This window comes from Chanodichthys erythropterus, chromosome 3, assembly GCF_024489055.1.
Source record: "Chanodichthys erythropterus isolate Z2021 chromosome 3, ASM2448905v1, whole genome shotgun sequence".
NCBI lineage: Eukaryota > Metazoa > Chordata > Actinopteri > Cypriniformes > Xenocyprididae > Chanodichthys > Chanodichthys erythropterus.
Window position 1 is genome coordinate 16931901 of NC_090223.1, and position 19631 is coordinate 16951531.

Genomic DNA, 19631 nt, shown 5'->3' on the forward strand with positions numbered 1-19631 from the left:
TTTGTAGTAAAACATTGATTAATTTTCATAAGGGTTAGCCTACCCTACCTAACGCACTTTTTTTTTTTTTCCCACAAAGGATTCAAGTGACTACAACTGTATGGTAGGCATGTAATGGAAATAATATTTTACACATTTATAATTTTTTTTTTTTTTTTTTTTTTTTTTTTTTTTTACAGTATTAATGTGGTCTTTAAACATGAAAATATTAAGCTGTCTTTTATCATATTTGGCATCTAAATTTGAAAACCCTGCCCTAGAAAACAGTAATTAGATATTATTAACAGTTATTAAAACCCAATTTAAATTATATTTTAATCTTACCTTTAATATCATCTTTAAAACAAACATGGAGTCATTCCTGTTGAAGAAAAAAAAAAAAAAAAAAAAAAACTGCATTTGCTGGTTAGGTATGTTTTGAAGCTGGGAAGCTGGTTTGAGCTGGTTTAAGCTGGTCAAGTGCTGGTCCTAAGATGGTCCAGATGGACCAGCATAAACCAGCTCAAACCAGCTTCAAAACATACCTAACCAGCAAATGCTGTTTTTCTTTTCAACAGGGATGTACTACAAATCTAACAATACAATTATTTACCATTGTGTCATTTGACTTAACCCTTTTGAGCGTGAGTTTAAAATATTCTAACTGTCCCCCCAGAGTGAGTTTTTTTAAGGCGACCGTTATTTTAGGCTAGTGTTATATATTTTGTCCAGCTGATTACTAACAATATCTCTAATGTTTTCAACTACTTGTAAATCATGAGAAAATTCCCATTCTAAACAGTGACACGGGGCAGTGCAGTCGCCTGTCAATGACGTCAGTTACCTTTGTTACCACCTTTACAGACCGATAGAAACCACATGACAAGTGCCGTGGACAAATGCGGAAGTAGTGTCTAGTGTCCAGCAAACCACTAGCTTGCTTCGAGCAGTTCCTTGTTTACTTCTTGCACGTTTTATGGTGGATTGTGTTACTTATTTATGGAACATAATTACTGTTTACCATCTGCCGCTGGTTCTGTCGACAAGGACAGCTCCCGTAAACTCATGACCGGAAAAGCGGAAGCGGCGCCGGCGACTGTGTCATAATAAAAGTCCCGCTGCTCGTGGGGCGTGTGTTGATCAATCGCTCCAGCTCCTCGTTCAGCTCCCGCAACACTCGGTCCTGCTCTGCTTCATACTACAGTAACGTTAATAATCACATCCATGAACATGAGTTCTTCCAGACTCAAATCCCTATTCTTTTGCACCGTCCGTTGAGATGGAGACCACATGTCCCAAGTTTCCGCTCTAAAACTTGGCGTCTTCAAACTACGCCTTTGTTTTGAATAGGCTTCTAGCGACCTCTAGCGGAAACAAATATCACAAATTGTACCTTTAATGTTTCCATAGCGACGCGTCTTGCGTGTCACGAGCGCTGAACGCAGCCACAATAACACTGTATGACAGGTGGATCGCTATTATTTTGTTTTTCCTTGTTTATTTAAAATATTCACAAACTTGCTTACCATGTCATCAACTATCTGATATCCCGATCCTCAAATATGTGTAAGTGAGTGTGCTTTGTTGTTTAAAAGCCTTTATAACTGTCAGTCGGATTTACAGCAGGTGAATTCATCCGTTTCTCCCGAAATATATGCAAGTAAGTGGCTGGTGAACTGGAAGAATAATATAGTAAACTTTATAGTTGCTTGGGCCCGTTATGTGTGTCTGATATGAATAAATGTCGGCAAATTATATTTGAATGGATTGTTATTGCTCCTTCCACTTATGTCTGACATCAGTGCGTATTTTATAAACTCTAAATGTATTGTTTTAATGGTGCTTATGTGTATTTAAACGCCTGAAACCTCAAAAGAAACGTTATGTGGCTGAAAACACTGCAAAAGTTGTGATATATGACAAGAGCTGCGCGCGTCCATCTCGCAGCCAGAGCGCGATGGATTGAATCATCAGGTGAACTACTACTAGCAGTACATAACCTGTAGAATATTGCACATGCGCGACTGAACGAATCACCCCCCGAGACGACTCGTTCTTCCCGAGTTACATTAAAGATTCGTTCAAAATGAACGAATCGTTCAAGAACGACACATCACTACTGCCTTCCATGCCAGCGAACCGGGTTTGAGTCCCACTTGGAGTGGTTCAAACTGGACAGGTTATAGACAAGCATTTAAAACATGGTGTGTATTGAAATCTTTCTGCAGTTAGAGACATTTTGTAACAATATACACTAACACTACTGTTCAAAGGTTTGGTGACTGCCCCTTAAATCAACACAACAAAGTTCGATGGACTTTATTTATACACATACACCTCTTTAGCTAATGTGACAATGAATCCCACAAAAAATTTTGTACCATTCACCATTCAGAGGCAGCTCAATGAAGTAACCTACAGGTCAACTTACCTCCTCAGTATCGCATCTCACCTTCATTTCATGTCTCACTCTTAAAGCCTCACACTGAACCCTTGTCTCCTCCCTCCACAGATCTCGGTAACGATGCGGTACCTCCTCCCGACATCGCTGAGGAGGAAAACATCTACCAGTTGTGGGCGATTCTTGACTCTCGAAGACGGGGTCCAATGCTGGAATACCTCGTCGACTGGGAGGACTACGGCCCAGAGGAACTTTCCTGGGTCAACCGTCACAACATCCTTCACCCCTCACTTCTAACCGAGTTCCGTACCAACTATCCGGACCGCCCTGCTCCTCTGGGTCAAGGTAGACCCCATTGTCATCGCCCCATCCGGTCGTCAGGAGCTGCCCATGGAGGAGGGGGTACTGTCACTGTCATCTGCACCTGCACCTCATCACACCAGCACTATATAGACTTGCACTCCCTGCACTTCAATGTCTGGTCTTGTTTTCACTTACCTAGACTCCTTACCCATTTGCTTACCTGATGTTCCCGTGTTTCCACTCCTTCGTCTGTGTCCTGTGCTCCTTCGTCCAAAAAAAATATTTGGCATTAGTTGGCGGGCCAGAACATAGTCAAAGGATAATTGATGAGAGAATTTTTTTTAAATAGAATCGCCTGTGACAGACTGTTAGGACAGTCATTAACACAGGGTTCCTACACATTTTCCATTTCACAATTCCATACTTTTCCATACTCAAATTTCCAGACCTCCTTCCAAACGATTTCTGCCATTGGTAAGCCTCGACCTCCTTTTCTAAATTTTCTCTGCTTCATGATTGTAGTCCGGGTCCTACAGTCTTTTAGTGATTTTTAAATTAGTGTTTGATTGATGAAATAATGTTTTGTTTTGAGTATTTATGTCTAGGCCCTTCTCTTCTTAAAACCACTTACCTGTGTGTGTGAATTTTGTTTGGGATTAATCTACAAGTACTAATATATTGTACTCATATATTCCCTGTTAAAGAGGGTGGCATAGTGCCTTAGTTAAATATTTAATTTGTCTATTAATTCGATACATTTACTTTATAGACATCCTTCTGTGATTTATCCATTCTGGTCAGTGTTTGCTCTGTTGGCGGTATTGATTGCTGATTGTTCAAAAAATAAAAGAGGAATAAGACCATTAATGGCATGTTTGAGTCATGTTCATAATGAACTATGTTTTTTTTCCAGTTTCCATATTGTGAATAATAAATGTGTATCATTGTAATTTGCTTATTGTTACACAATGGAGGCTAACTTATTGTAAAAATTATTTGACAGCCTACTTTTACACTCAGAATTATTCCTTGGCATCATGTACTAAACCGCAATGGACTATATGCACAGTTACTTCCTAGACTAAAAATGTATTTAATTATACATACACATCTTTTTATTTAAACATATAGATCTATTATTTATCAATTTGTATTTATCTCTCACAACTAAAAGGAGTGAACCATCTTTCTATATAGTTGTCAATGGAACAAAATGTGACCACACCTTAAATCAAAACAATTCGATGGACTTAATTTATACACCTCTTTAGCTAATGTGACAGTGACCTCACACAAAACGGATTATTTTTGTACCAATCTCGTTTATTGTAGTGCAAAGAGAAGGACAGTGAGATTAAAGTGATTTATTCATGTACCGACCCCATCAGTCCAACACCAACAACACGATTGAACATTGTGATAAAACACAAACAAAACTATCAGAACATATGTGACAGAACATTCATAAAGCAAAAAACTGTGAAAAACTGCAGTGTAAAGAACAAACAAACCAACATCTGGAGATCGTGAGAGAACAAACCTCAGTGTTTGGACTGATAAGGGTGAGATCAGTAGTGTTTCTGGACATACAGTAGTGACTGAAGATCAATAAATACAAGCTACAGGATCAACCTTCAGTAGCAGACTTTGGTGACGTTACAATTAAAAAAAAACAACCATTATAAAAATGGTAAAGCAGCAGTTTTCACATGCAAATGACCACATGTGCAGGTAGAAAATCCTCCAGAAGTTCATCTCCGATTAGTGTTGTTTCCAGTTCCACATTCACACAAAACACAGCAGCTCATATTTAATCAGACTCATAATGAAACTATGATTAAATGAAAATAATAATAATAAAAGCACTTCATTTGTTCGATGCATTAAAGGCATCCCAGCATTCAGAGTTTGGTTTGATGAGATGTCACACACATGATTGACAGCTGACCGATGATGATGGATGATTGAAGGCACTGAGTGTTTTAAGTGCACTCACACATGCACCGTACCCTGATGAACACAAAAACTACCGTACAACCTTAATAAAACCCTCAAAACATAATTAAAAGAATCAAAATGTTGATCTACTTCATTAAACTCGTTCGCTCCTGCGGCCCGATGAAGACCCTCTGGCACTAATTAACACTAAAATAAGACAACTACATACTGACGCTCGGGTCAACTAAAAATAAACAAAACATCATCTAAAAGATAATTAAAATCATCCTCCACGTGTTGTTTCTACATTCTCAGCAGGACGATCAGAAAGTGCTGAAAGAGAAATAAAGTGAAGCATGAAGCCCTGCGTCCTGATTAGGCCACGGACAGATCCGGTCGAGTTTGAGTGTTGATCGTCTGAATGGGAGATCCGTGTTTGTTCATCTGGGCTGCAGACGGGCCAGTCCTCGGCGCGCGTGTGTCGACTGTCTCTGCTGGGCCAGGAAGGACTGAGCCGAACCAGAACTGGATCCGGATCGCTCTCCTGCCACCTTCTGATGAAGAGCCATTCCCTGAGTAACACACAGGAGGAGAGAGCGTACGTTTAATGATAGGAATGGAGTGATGTAGAGCTCAAGTTGATTATTAAATGCACGACATGCAGAATCTGTGAACTGCTGTTGATTTTAGAGAAAATAATTTAAACTTGCCATTTTATGGAAGCTTTCTTCCGTCACATAATAAAAAAAATTAAAAGTTAATTCTGAGTTTGTCTTTAGCAATTCTGACTTTATTTTTCACATTTCCGAGTTTATTTCTCCACTTTATTTCTCACAATTCCGTTTTTATTTCTCATAATTCCAACTTTATGTCTTGCAATTCTGATTTTCTCAACTTTATTTCTCACAATTCCAAAATAATATCTCAAAATTCTGAGTAAATTTTTCGCAATTCCGAGTTTATATCTCGCAATTCCGTTTTTATTGCTCGCAATTACAACTTTATTTCTCTCAGTTCCGACTCAACTATATTTCTCACAATTCCAAGTTTCACAAAATTCTACGTTCATTTTTCGCAACTCCGACTTTATATCTCACAATTAGGGCTTTATTTCCCACAATTATAACTTTATTTCTCAACTTTGTTCATCTCAATTCCGACTATTTCTCGCAATTCCAACTTTTATTTCTCGCAATTTGGAGTTTATTTCTCACAATTTCAAATTTATTTCCTTCAATTCCTGCTTTATCTCTCACAATTACGACTATTTCTCACAATCGCAATTCCTACGTTATTTCTCGCACTTCCGATTTTATTGCTCATAATCCCAAGTTTATTTCCCACAATTCTGAGTTTATTTTTCGCAATTCCGACTTTATCTCTCACAATTACGACTTTATGTCTCAACTTTATTTCTCCAAATTCCGACATTATTTCCCCCAATTCTGACGACATTTCTCGCAATTCCTACATTGTTTCTCACAATTCCAACTTTTTTCTGATTTTATTTCTCACAATTCCAAGTTTATTTCTCACAATTACGGCTTTATTTCTCAACTTTATTTCTCGCAATTCTGAGTTCATGTTTTGCAATTCCAACTTTATATCACACAATTCTGACTTTATTTCTCGCAATTCCAACTTAAATATTACATAGGTAATGAATAGTTAATTAATATTTTGGTAACACTTAATATGGTCCGAAACCCGATTGTCAAGTGTAAATACCAAAATATTAATAAAAACTATAATAGTACATAAATAACCTTAACAAAACTAGTCACAAGCTGTTCTGACTGATCTGGAATATCTTCTTACCATGTTGTACCATGCCGAGATGATGAGCTTCTCCTCCTGGTCGTGTCTGGAGCGCGTCTTCTCAAAATCATGCTGAAAACAGACAGACACGAGAACAAGATGATCATTACCATAGTAAAACAGAGTCACAGACCAACAATGAGTGTGTTTGTGTGTCTGACCTCCATATGTTGTATTTTTCTGTCTTTCTCTGTCAGCTGGTTCTTTAGGGCCTGAACTTCAGCAGGAACCACGTTACTCTTCTGCTTCGGGTCTAGAGTCTTAATCACCTGAAACACACACATATGACATGTGCACTGTTATCTGTGTGTATAGATATACATTATCTTTCTGCATCCTGAGTGAACCTGACATCAAACTGACCGTGCGAGCTTTGTCCACGTATCTCTTGTATCTCTCCTCCATTCGTCTCATGTCTTCATCCTTCTTCTTCAGGATCTCCTGCAGCTCATCGATCTTCTTTGCCACTGACAGACACACAGACAGAACTTCATTACTCAGTATCTCAGGTGTTTCCATAAGACTAAACAGCTTTGTAGTGTCATGTATGAGAGTGTCTATGAGCTGTTAATCAGAGTGACCTTTGACCTGCTGCTAGTCATGTGTGAGTTCACTCACTGTTGCTGTCCACGTGCGGCTCCAGATCATCGATCACCTCTCGCTTCTTCTGCAGGTCAGAATGAGCCTCATGGAGCTTCACCCTGCAGAAAACACATATACAACATTAAAACAAGATTTGATGAGCGACGCTGCTTCACAGAGATCAGAGACACTCACAGATGCTCCTCCAGCTTCTTCTTTAACAGCGACGACTGTTGGGAAAGAGAAGTAGATCCGTCAGACAGTGACAGATGATATTCTGTGTTCATCGCAACACATTTACAACTCAGTAACAATCAGTGTCCAATCAGAAAGCAGACGGGCTGGTGGGCGGTACTTACAATGACCTGAGGCGGCGGATGATTGGTCGATTAGGAGAAGTGGGCGGATAAAAACAGACGAGCAGGCGTTAATTTCATCACCGCAAACAAATCAGTTACAGATTTCACACACAAATAACCAGAGACAGTGAGACTCTTTACAGGGAAATTCAGTAGTTTTGCATCAGGATCAGATGATCAGGTGAGTGATATTACATGAATCACAAACAGATGGAGATCACTCAATCGCTGCTGTCTGAGGAGAAACGCCTCTAAAGCCGCCATTCACTACACATTTAACATTACATAATGATTTCTGAAGGAAAGGACTTTCACTTGGGATTTGACTTGACATGATTTCCAGACGAGAGACAGATCATCCATCAGACAGCAGCATTTTGTGTTTGAGGATTTGAACTCAACTTCAGATGAGTGATTTTAGCTTGAACACAATCATGATGTGAAGAATGAGTGGCTTGAATGAGTTCTGTCAATCAGATACGGATCTGTGTATGTGTTTCTGTGTTACTGACATCCTCAGTTTTGCTGTCCTGCTCCTGTAAAGCTCTCTGCAGCTCCTCGACCTGAGACGTCAGCTCTGATATCTGCTGCTGACTCAACCTGACAGACAGAGACAACACGTCATTCGCATATCACACGTCATAACTGAAAAAAATCAGTTCACTATCAGAAGATTAAAGCGATATCTTTGTCAAAGTATCCTGTCAACATTTAAAGAGTTAGTTGACCCAATAATTATCCCCTGATTTACTCACCCTCAAGCCATCCTAGGTGTATATGACTATCTTCTTTCAGACAAACACAATTGGAGAAATATTTAGAAACATCCTGGCTTTTCCAAGCTTTATAATAGTAGTGAATAGTAGTGAATAGTAGTGGAGGGGGGGGGGTCGGTGTCAAGATTTTGAAGCCAAAAAACCTTTATCCATCCATCATTAAAATAATCCATACGGCTCCAGGGGGTCTATAAAGGCCTTCTGAATCGAAGTGATGGGTTTTTGTAAGAAAAATATCAATATATAAAAATGTATTAACTATAATAACTTGCTTCTGACCTCTGACCTGATGCATGATGTAATGATGAACACAGAAGCTCAGAAGAGAGAGCAAAACAAAACAATGGTCACAAACTGAAAGTCTAAAACTTGAATTTTTAAAGAGAAAGGTTGGAGGATTTCAATATAAGAGAAGAGGAGCTTGAGTTTGTTGCACAGCCATATTTGTTTGAACCACGAGATGCATCTAATCTTATGATACTCCTACATCCTGCGTAATACATCACGTCACGGGTAAATCTTGAGCAACAAGTTGACTTATGCAGTATTGGTACAGCTGTCTGCCAGAAGATAGTTATTTTGAATTGATAAAGCTTTAAATATGGATATCTTTCTAAGAAAAACTCATCGCTTCACTTCAAAAAGGTCTTTATTAAACCCCTGGAGCTGTAAGGATTATTTTTATATTGGATGGAGAAATTATTTTGGATTTCTTAAAAAAAAACATCCCTTTTTTGGAAATTCTATTGTCCTCCAGTCTGATTGGAGAATTAGAACTTACTGGTATAAATTTAATAATAGCCCAATTAGCTTATTTATATAGCAAAATAACAACAATTAAGATCATAATATGGTAAAAATATCGCATATCGTGATTTTGAGCCACTCAAAATCACTGCAAGGGAAATCCCTATACCTCAACAGCCCTAATCATGTGACACTGAAGACTGGAGTAAGTGATATTTCAGCTAATATATCAGTGTATAACCTTCACATTCCTCCAAACCACTGAAACACTCATCAGACTTGACCCTAATCTCTCTCTCACACACACACACCTGTTCTGAGTCTCCAGTGTGTTCTGGCAGCGCTGCGATTCCTCCAGCTGCGTCTGCAGCTCCTCCAGTCTGTGTCTGTAAGACTCCTCCTGAACACACAGCATCTTATTCTCCTGCTGCAGACGCACGACTGTATCCCTGAAACAAACACACACACATACAGAGAAAACACCTTCATATGTCAGACTCATTATCTTGTGTCTGTGTGTGATTAATGTTGTGTTTTCAAACTGCCAAGCTGCTCAAATGTTAAAGTAGAAGTCCAGACACTCAACCAGCTACTACTAAAAACAATTATTACATATACTGACATAATTGTGATCATCATGTAAATTTTGTTATCATCTGATTATATAATTCATACAATTTATTAAACTCATATAATTTATTTATCACAAAAGTACTAGTCTGGTAAGTCAGGATCACAAAAAGAAAATTTTATTTTATTTATTTATTTTATTTTTTTAAATAATCAAGTGTGAAAACCCTCATTTATTTATATAATGGATTTAAAATATTTGAAAAAAAAAGTGAAAAAAAAAGTAAAAACTAATTAATAACTAAAACAATAAAAAACAAATGTTCTTAAAAGTAAATTTTAACTGAAATAAAATAAAATATAAAAAAGGTACAACTTATTTTATTTTAGCTAGTTGCCAAAGCAACATTTCTCATTGTAGTTTAATTTGATGTGCTAAAATTACTAAAACTGAAATAAATATTCATAAAAGCTACATTGACAAAATAAAAACTAATACAACTATTTAAAAAAACTAAAGTCAAATTGAAAATTGAAAATAAAATCAAAAACATAAATAAAACTATAAAAAAATTGTATAAAAATGTTTTATATAAAAATGATCGATTTTTATATATTTAAATATTTTATATGACATTTCTTGAAAAATTAATTAGTAAATAATGTAACAAGCGTTTCTGACGTGTTAACACTGGCTAGCGCTCACCTGAACTCTGTTGGCATGATTTCTGACGCCAAGCTGCCAACTGCTCCTGAATCTCCGCTCAGAGAATCTACAAACACACACAGTCAGGGACAGAGCTGATTGGACGATAGAGTGAGAGAGGGCGGGGCTTGTGCTGCTTCTGCTGGTACATGCTGTCAGGTTATGATGCTGTGTGTGCGAGACCTGTTAAACACTGCTGCTGCACTTGAGCACATCTCAGCTCTTCAGTCGTCTCTCTCAGCGTGTCCCGCTCAGATATCAGCTTCTACATCAGACACATTCAGAGTGCTACTGTAAGACAGTCATTATCATTTCATCTCATGTGATGTGAGTCATCATTTTTGTACCTCTCTCTCCTTCAGAAGGGTCTCATATTTGTCGTTGAGGTTCTTGTACTCAAACTGCCACTTCTCAGCTTTCATGGCCTCTGCCGAGTGTTTGGCGCTCATCTCGTGAGCCTGAGGAACACAAACATCCATCATTCATTCATCTGAACGTACCGTTTCAGATGACACGCTTCGGGGGCAGCGTTCAGTGTCAGCTCACCTGTCTCTTATAGGTGTCGAGCTGCGAGCGGATGGTGTTCGCTCTGCGCTGCTCCTCCTCCAGCTCGCAGGTGCGCTGCATGTAGACGTGGTTCCTCTCCTCCAGCAGTCGCACTTGTCTGCGCAGATCGCCTAGATCCTCCAGTTTACGCTTGTACGTGTCCACCATCGCCTCCAAGCGGCTCACGCGGTCAGACGAGTGCCTGAAACACAAACACGAGCGATGAATGACTGAAGAAAGAGCGTGGGGTTTGAAACAGAGGCTTCATGTCTCCGTGTCTGACCTGAGGATGTCCATCTCGTCTTTGAGGGACTGGGCCTCCTGAGCGAGGCTGGTGAGCTCCTCATTCCTCATCTGCAGATCGGTCACCTCTCGCTCCAGAACCTCTGCTCGCACCCGCTGGTCGTCTCGACTGCTCTCCAGCCTGAAACACAAGAGTCAGGCTTCCGGTTTGGTCAAAAATCATATGTAATAATTATAACAAATAATGCAGTTTTAACATATAATCTCTCATATCACTGGTGCTTATATGATATCAAGATGATGTCGAAGTTAAAACAACAAAAAGGACCAATCAGTTTTTGCATTCACACTGAATCTGGATTTGAAAGTGGATTGAGAAAGTGGATTGAGATCTCCTTCTGGTCGATTTTATTGTAACATTTAATATTCACATTCACACAATGTTAAAAAAAATGTCAATTTTGTTACACAGTACAGCAACGAAGATTAATAATGTCAGACATAGATAAATAATATATTTATAATAAAGAAATATTAATATTATGAATATATTACATGCTATTACATTATATTTATATAATATATAGTAATATATTTTTTGTATGAACTGATATAGCCAAAGCCAATTAAGTAATAATTATTTATGATTAATTTCGATTGACTTAATTTATAAATTGCAAATAAAATATAGTATTAATATTACATAAATATAATACTACAATATTATTTATTTATTATTATATAGGAATATAATATTGTATTTGTATGTATGAATAGATATAGTCAGAGCCAATTAAGAAATAATGAATAATTTATTATGATTACTTTTATTTATAATATAACATAGAAATAACATATTATAGCATACTATTACTATAATATTAGATTAATGTAATAATATAATATAATCTATTTTTATATATTGTATAGAAATATAATATTGTATTTGCATGAATAGATATCATATAATTAAATAATAGTATACATTTATTTGGATTAATAATTTAATTTATAATTTAGAAATGGTATGTAATAGTATGATACAATATAATTAAATTAAATAATTAAATACTATATCCGATATATTATTATAAATAAAAACAACCATAATTACAATAATAGTTAATAAAAACAATAATCATCATCATCATTAAGTCATTAATTAATTAATTAATTATGAATTAATGAATTATGATTAATGTTATGTTATTTGTCTATATACTAATCTAATTTGTCTAATCTAGCAAAATCAAATTATTTAAAACTTAAAATCCATATGAAACTGTAGATTTTGTACGCTTCTGGTTGTTCAGACCATAACTTCAGAGTCAGAGACAAATCAGGTTTGGACATCAGTGTGAACTAAGCCTAATCATTCTGGGCCCCGTGGCAGAGCTGCGCGAGGGGCCTCACACCTGTAGTTCTCCTCCTGCAGCTGCTCCATCTGACTCTGCAGCAGCAGCAGCTTCTTGTTGGTGATGGTGGAGGAGACGGACGGCTCGCAGTGCGTCAGACGCTCCCGCAGTGACTGAACCTCCACCTGCAGCGAGGACTTCTCCTCCATCAGAACAGACAGCTGAAACACAGACAAGCACATCTCAGTTTTTACCTCAGTTCTCTTGAACTCTCTGGCATTTATCGTCATTTAGTTATGGTCACCTGCTGCTGGAGCTCTCGGCAGCGCTGAGACGTGAAGTCTCTTTCGTCTGTCTCTTCACTTAGAAAATAATACTTCCTGGACTGAGGTACAACAAAACAGCCAGAAGAGAGTGAGATAGTGATGAAAACACGAGCCTGTCTGATCTAAAAAAAAAAAAACACACGCTCACCTGACTGTCGAAGTCTCCATATGACTCTGGAGATCCTGCCTCCACAGGCTCTTTAGTGAGCAGCTGAAAGACAAGCACAGTAACGTCTCCATTAGATCAGGCTCACACAGCAGTCACATGCTCAGTCTGGTGCTCTTTATACACAGAACAGACAGACTTCTGGGAGAACAGAGCGAGTTTTCACAGATATACAGAGATCAATGCAGAGACTGTATTCCTTCTCACTCTAATGTGGGAAAAACGCCTGAAGGAGGAAGTTACAGAGAAAACACACGAATAAAGATCAACAGTGACAGCATCTTTCTTTATTATGTTTATTATATACAAATGTATATATTATATTATTATATTACATTGGCTCCCTATTAAACATCGTATAGATTTTAAAATCTTGCTACTTACTTATAAAGCTCTAAATGGTTTAGCTCCCCAGTACCTAAGTGAGCTCTTAATGCATTATAGTCCTTCACGTTTATTGCGATCTCAGAATTTAGGCCAGTTGATAATACCCAGAATATCAAAATCAACTGAAGGCGGCAGATCATTTTCCTATTTAGCACCTAAACTCTGGAACAATCTTCCTAGCATTGTTCGGGAGGCAGACACAATCTGTCAGTTTAAATCTAGACTAAAAACACATCTCTTTGCTCTTGCATACACATAACACATTATCAATACATTAACATTTTTCAAATCCGTTAAAGGATTGTTACGCTGCAATAATTAGGTCGGCCGGAACCGAGAACATTTCCTATAACACTAGATATACCTGTACATCAGAACAAGAATGGCATCTACGCTAATATCTGTCTCTCTGCTTATCCTGAGGTTTGCCGGGTGCTGGATCCAGGCCGTATCCAGGTCAGATGGAGAACCTGCGTCTGGACCTGACTACAACGTAGCCCAGGATCCCCGTATCCGCTTACATATATTTATATATAATCGATTTTTAAACTCTATAATAAAAATGTACAATTCAGATTTTGATCTCCATATACATTTACATATATATATCTTCCAAGGGGTTTTTTCCCTCCTAGGACTTTTTTCCCAGTGCTAGCACGCTGGGTTTTTCTCCTAGGGGGTTTTTTCCACCCCTGGAAGTCAGCCGACATTGGCTTAATGTAGCACCATCTTGTATGTGTTACATATTACCACGCTTGTTTGTACAGTTTTAACCACTTCCCTTTTTTTTTTTCTGCGCTTCTAATATGTAAAGCTGCTTTGAAACAATTACCAATTGTAAAAGCGCTATATAAATAAATTTGACTTGACTTGACTTGACATATAGAAATTAATCATCATTAATTATTACTTCATTGGCTTCTAGCTATAGCCATTAAAAATTAAAACAAATACTAATATTATATATAATATATATATATATATATATATATATATATATATATATATATATATATATGCACACACATGTGTATAAGTTTATGTAATATTTTAATAATCTGATATCAATTATTATTTCTATATTATGTTATAAATAAAATTAATTATAATTTATTATAATGGCAAATACAATATGATATATGACACACATAAATATAATACAATAATAATAAGATATAATAATATTTAGAATATTTTAATATTAAAATTTCAAATGAAATGAATATTAATTTTATTTGTTTAAACAAAAAAAAAAAAAAAAAAATATATATATATATATATATATATACATATATATACATATATATATATATATATATATATACATATATATATATATATATATATATATATATATATATAAAAACAGGAATTTCTTGTTGTTGTTTGGGGTGTATCTTTCGCCCTGCTCTGTGTGTTGTAAACCCATGAATGAGGGCTCAAACTGTGCAGCTTATTGAGAAGAGAGAGGTGAGATATGACTCTGATCAGTGATAGACTGTAAGGAGAAAAACTCCCATAGACTTGATGGCAAAGGACTATTTAGTGTTGAGTGAAACCAACCAGATGAATCACAACAATAAAAAAAAGGTATTTGTGAAACTGTAGATGTATCTGAAAACAGCACAAGACTATCCGCTTTTAAGGGAATAATTAGAGCTGTCGTTCCAAAATGATTCTGAATTAGGAATAAATCAGTCTGGGTTTGTGTCTTCAACATATTTTCACATCAGAAAACACAACATGGTCTTTAATGGTACTAGCAAGCTGACATAATATAACATTGCCTGACTAATCTGCATATACTCACTCAGAGTCTCAGACAGGCAGATCTGTGGGTGATTGCGTTCTGGAGAAGTCACATTTATCTCTGATCGCACTGAAAGTCTGTTTTAAAATGTTTCTGCATTATCAGTAAAATATAACTGAACTTTGGTTATTTTGAGTGGGGCGAGCCCTGTTTTATTGTGTGCAGTTAAATAGAGAGAGACAAACAGAGGAGTAAAGGAGGAGTACCTCTTGTATGGCCGTCATCACAACATGCTGCACTGATTCCTCCAGCGTCATGATCTGCTGAATGTGCTCTGTGAAGACAACCAGTTCATGATTATGATACCTGTCAGACAAATAAATGCTAATTTGTTCAACATCACTAACCATTCTGAGATTAATAACCATGCATGTTATAAAAACATTCATCTACATTCAACCAGGAAATATAAATAAAATATTAATGTTCAGTAAACAAATACTGCACTGGGGCAGAATGACTATGAATATGAAATTTTAAATATATAGTCCACTTTCTATTCACAGAAAACCAGTTCAATTGAATATTGTTTAATAGTAAATTGATTATTCTGCATATTGTCACTGTCAGGCAATATCTCCAAAAATGCTAGTTTTCAGGAAATGGAAAAAACTCTTTTAAAAAAATAATAATAATTTAACACTGTGTTGTCAAAGTTGATATTGTGGCTTTATATATGGTCAGATATATTTTTGCTTTTAACTGGCAGACAGCTGAAGGAGACCTTTGACCATTAGTTCTGGTTTCTTAATATGACTTTAAACATGGCTTAATCAGAATGTTTCAGAACTGTTAAATAATTCCTTATTTCTCAGGTTTTACTTTTTGTCTTTCTCTGTGTCTTGGGATTTTCCATTGTGTACATCATGTACCTAACTAGACAAAACAAGAAGTAGTAGTCCTTGGACACACGTAACCAGAAGTTGAAGACACACACATTTACGCACATACATTTCTTATTTGTTATTATATTTCTTGAAATGCCATATATGGTAAGGTTTGATTCTTAAGTTGTATGATTGGATGCTCAAGCCGTCATGGAGATTGCATTGTTTGACCTCTGTCTATAAATATGACCCTTCTTCCTGAATAAATCTACCACACTTGATCTGTGTCTGCTTGGTCATCCCGAGATCTCGCGCTGCTGACACACATCACAAGGGTCAAGGCGCCTGTTTCTTAAACTGATGACTGTGATTACAAATATTCTACCTATTACTGAGATTTTGATCTAACAAGAACCCATTTAGAGGACGTTAATAACAGGTGTAAACAGCGTTTCACACACTATGGGAACTTCCTCCATCTGGCTCTTCCCATCATTCCCCTCATCTAATGATCTCCCATTGTGCTCGTCTCTCTCTGTCTCCATTCACGCTGTCAGTGGGGGTTGCTTTAATCTCCTTTCAGTTTTTGTTCTCTTTTCTAGTCATTCTCTCAAACACTGTGAAGGTGACACGACTGAACACGTGGTTTATAATTCCTTCATATCCTGTGAGAGTTTGGGTCTGTTACGAGCAGCTATACCTTGTTTCTGATCACAGCTGACGGCGCAGCCCAGAACCAGCTGCAGCAAACGGCCCAGTTCAGTCACGTCACCCATCTCACCGATCAGACTCACGTCAGGGACGTGCTCATCAGACACCTGCTGACTCAACACCTGACAGAGACGGCACATGACACAAGGAGATGCGCGTTACTAGCCAATAACAGTTTCTTTAATAGTTTAATATATATATATACACATATATATTGTGTGTGTGTGTGTGTGTGTGTGTGTGTGTGTTTGTGTGTGTAAAACGTCTGGTTTAAAGGCTCAAATGAAAGATGCATTAATACAGACATCAGTCAAACCTCAATACTCACATCATGATAATACTCCATCATGCTCTGAAGAATCTTCTTGAGGTTGCTGACCTGTCAGAGCATATAAATGTTCACTGAGACACACACACCATAAACTGTACAGAAAATGCCTGAGCAGAATAAGAAAGAGTAAAGCTAGAGTAAAATACCTTCAGCCTCCAGTTTGTGCCGCCCTCCTCTTTTATCCTGCTGAGCCATGTTTCATTAAACCAGGATGGATCTCTGACAAAAACAGAAAAGCAAACAGATCAGAAATACTCCTAAAATACAAAACCGACAATTTTTTTGGTATGCATCCTGATTTAGACCAGCAGAAGGAAAGATTAATGACTTTAAAGGGGACCTATAATGCCCCTTTCCACAAGATGTAATATAAGTCTCTGGTGTCCCCAGAATGTGTCTGTGAAGTTTCAGCTCAAAATACCCCACAGATCTTTTATTGTAGCTTGTCAAATTTGCCCCTATTTGGGTGTGAGCAAAAACACGCCGTTTTTGTGTGTGTCCCTTTAAATGCAAATGAGCTGCTGCTGGAAAGGGGGCGGGGCTTTAACAGCTCAACAACAACAAAACTGGAGAATCTCACGCAGCCAAAATGAGGATTGTCAGTAACGGTGTTTAGCCTTACATTGTTCAAACCGGAGTCGACACTGATGGAGAGACTCGGGAAGAAGTTACAACTTTTAGAATGAAACTGGACGTTTCTAAATGGTTAGTGGATAAATTTATGTAGTTGCTGTGGAGTTGATTCAACTCATCGACTAGCATGTGTCGTCATGCTCATCTTTTGTGCAAATCCAGCGTTGAATTGAACCTCGTTTGTGAAGCAGTGCGGCGTAAAAATGACGGCATGGCAACAACCCTCGATTACAACAAATCTCTAAAGCAGCCCAACATGACCTCACCTCCTTTGTTGTGTGTTCTCGGGGGCGGGGTTTATGTAAAATTTAGGATTTATGATGTCACTAACCCAGGAAGAAACTTGTTGTAGTCCCTACCAGCTGTTTATTGTAGTCCTTAACAAGTGATTTCTGTAAAAGAAAATATTCCCTTTGCATTGAACTTTGAGCATCGTAACTGATGCTCAAACAGCAACATTACACACTAACTAAAATTAAAAAAGTGATATCATAATCAACCACCCCATTAAATATGAGTCTTTTTTTCCATCTTAACACTTGGGACATAGTGTTCTTGAGGGAGAGTAAATGATAATTATTTATTTAACATGAAGACATGAGCAGCTGTCATATTTGACATTGTCAGATGTGTGTTGGTGATAACAGTGTATCAGACATCCAGCGCATCTGTCAGATCAGCTTTCAGAGCAATATTTGACATTCCATCACAAACATTTGCAGAAAATCACACCCACATGCGATGACGTGAACACTCACATTTTGTTGAGCACATGTGCGATGGCCACGCCACTGGTCAGCTCATGTTTGCTCGCACACGACGGCACCTGAAACGTCTGCAGCTGAAACACACAGACAAAAGTCAGGACAGAAATTAGACTAACACTGGACAGAGTTTAAAATGTCCTGTTTAGGGTCTGAGACGCATTTAAAAGTAAATAAATATATTAAAATTAATAAATGATAAAAAATAGATTAATATAAATAAATAAAAATAGATTTTAAATAAAATTAAACAATACAAATTTATTAAGATATACAAATAAATAATACATAGCACAGTATAAAGTAAATATTTTCCAAATAAAGTTTTAATCTTTCACAGTATAAATTGGGACTTTATAATATATATATATAATTTTAGGATGGGTGTTCATCACATGTTTGAAAACTCTTGGTATACTGGAGAACAATTACATTTCTGAAATCTTCAAGTTACTTTATGATCTATTAGACAGTTTACAGTAATATTATCTGTGTCTACCGAGTCAGAAAAACATGAAAAGACTACAATAATAGGTTACTTATTATTCTGACACATTTGCAGCAGAGAAAGTCAATATGAGCAGCTCATGAGATCACAAACAGTGAGTTTACTGAGCTAAAGTAAGGGTTTGTTTCTCAACAGCCTTTAAAATAACGTCGTTTTGAAGGGCATTTATATTATTTAATTTGATGGGGATTTAACCTAGGTCTAAGTTATTTTGAACTCTTATAATCAGCTCTAAACTCATTTTAAGACCTTTGATCAGTTACATAACGAGTTTAACACACACGGTATAAAGCACTAATGAAATCGTCAGACTGATTTACGAGTGTATAATCCACAGAAAACAGCAATAAAATTCATGAAGTCTGAGGAGATCCACCTGCTGCTAACAGGCTAGCGCGCTACACAACAACAAACTACTTTATTCTCGCTGAACACAGGCAAACACGCTCTACATACCACAGTAAGTCAATGGAATGGGTTTATATCTTACCCAGATAAATAAAGAGTCACTCAGTTGATGTTTATTCAGGCTCATGGTGCCGGTTTGTGCCGTTACACAAACACACACACTAGCAGCGCTGCTAAATGCGCGCACACGAACTGGACGCGTCATCGACGCACATATTTGCGCCGCGAGAACCCTAGTAGGCGCCGTCGCCATAACAACGGAACGACGCGCGCTCTAGATATTTGATGACAGCGGTCCTTAAATGTACATAATTGATTAAAATGCCAAAAATATACAATTATTGAGTTATCCAGTCACTAAACGTTACCTCTTTAAAGTATTAGTTCACTTTCAAATTAAAATTTCCTGATAATTTACTCAGATGTTCATTCTTTCT

General features: G+C 37.1%; 1 protein-coding gene across 2 annotated transcripts; it reads right to left on the minus strand.

Moving 5' to 3' along the window:
• Positions 1-3999: 3999 nt before the first annotated feature.
• Positions 4000-19405, minus strand: hook2 (hook microtubule-tethering protein 2). Of its 2 annotated transcripts, XM_067381187.1 has the most exons (23): positions 19277-19405; positions 18273-18355; positions 17846-17906; positions 17028-17100; positions 16879-16929; positions 16540-16672; positions 15219-15286; positions 12798-12860; positions 12628-12708; positions 12384-12544; positions 11009-11149; positions 10726-10927; positions 10527-10637; positions 10363-10444; positions 10180-10246; positions 9215-9352; positions 7893-7980; positions 7217-7251; positions 7058-7140; positions 6803-6906; positions 6601-6708; positions 6440-6511; positions 4000-5193 (listed from the first exon to the last, which is right to left on the minus strand). In XM_067381187.1, exons 5-23 carry the CDS (start codon positions 16897-16899, stop codon positions 5062-5064), a joined length of 1890 nt encoding a protein of 629 aa, XP_067237288.1. In that variant the 5' UTR covers positions 16900-16929; positions 17028-17100; positions 17846-17906; positions 18273-18355; positions 19277-19405; the 3' UTR covers positions 4000-5061. The 2 variants fall into 2 exon arrangements, with proteins under 2 accessions (XP_067237288.1, XP_067237287.1); XM_067381186.1 differs by lacking the exon at positions 17846-17906 and having other exon boundaries at positions 19277-19399.
• Between the last annotated feature and the right edge of the window lie 226 nt (positions 19406-19631).

Bases quoted from the DNA above. Each gene is read 5' to 3' on its own strand.
- hook2 (XM_067381186.1), bottom strand. From the start codon at position 19,399: ATGACGCGTCCAGTTCGTGTGCGCGCATTTAGCAGCGCTGCTAGTGTG. The intron at 12,545-12,627 runs GTGACCATAACT...TCTGTGTTTCAG, and splicing joins GCCGAGAGCTCCAGCAGCAG to CTGTCTGTTCTGATGGAGGA. The intron at 7,252-7,892 runs GTCAGTAACACA...CTTTCCCAACAG, and splicing joins AGGACAGCAAAACTGAGGAT to TCGTCGCTGTTAAAGAAGAA.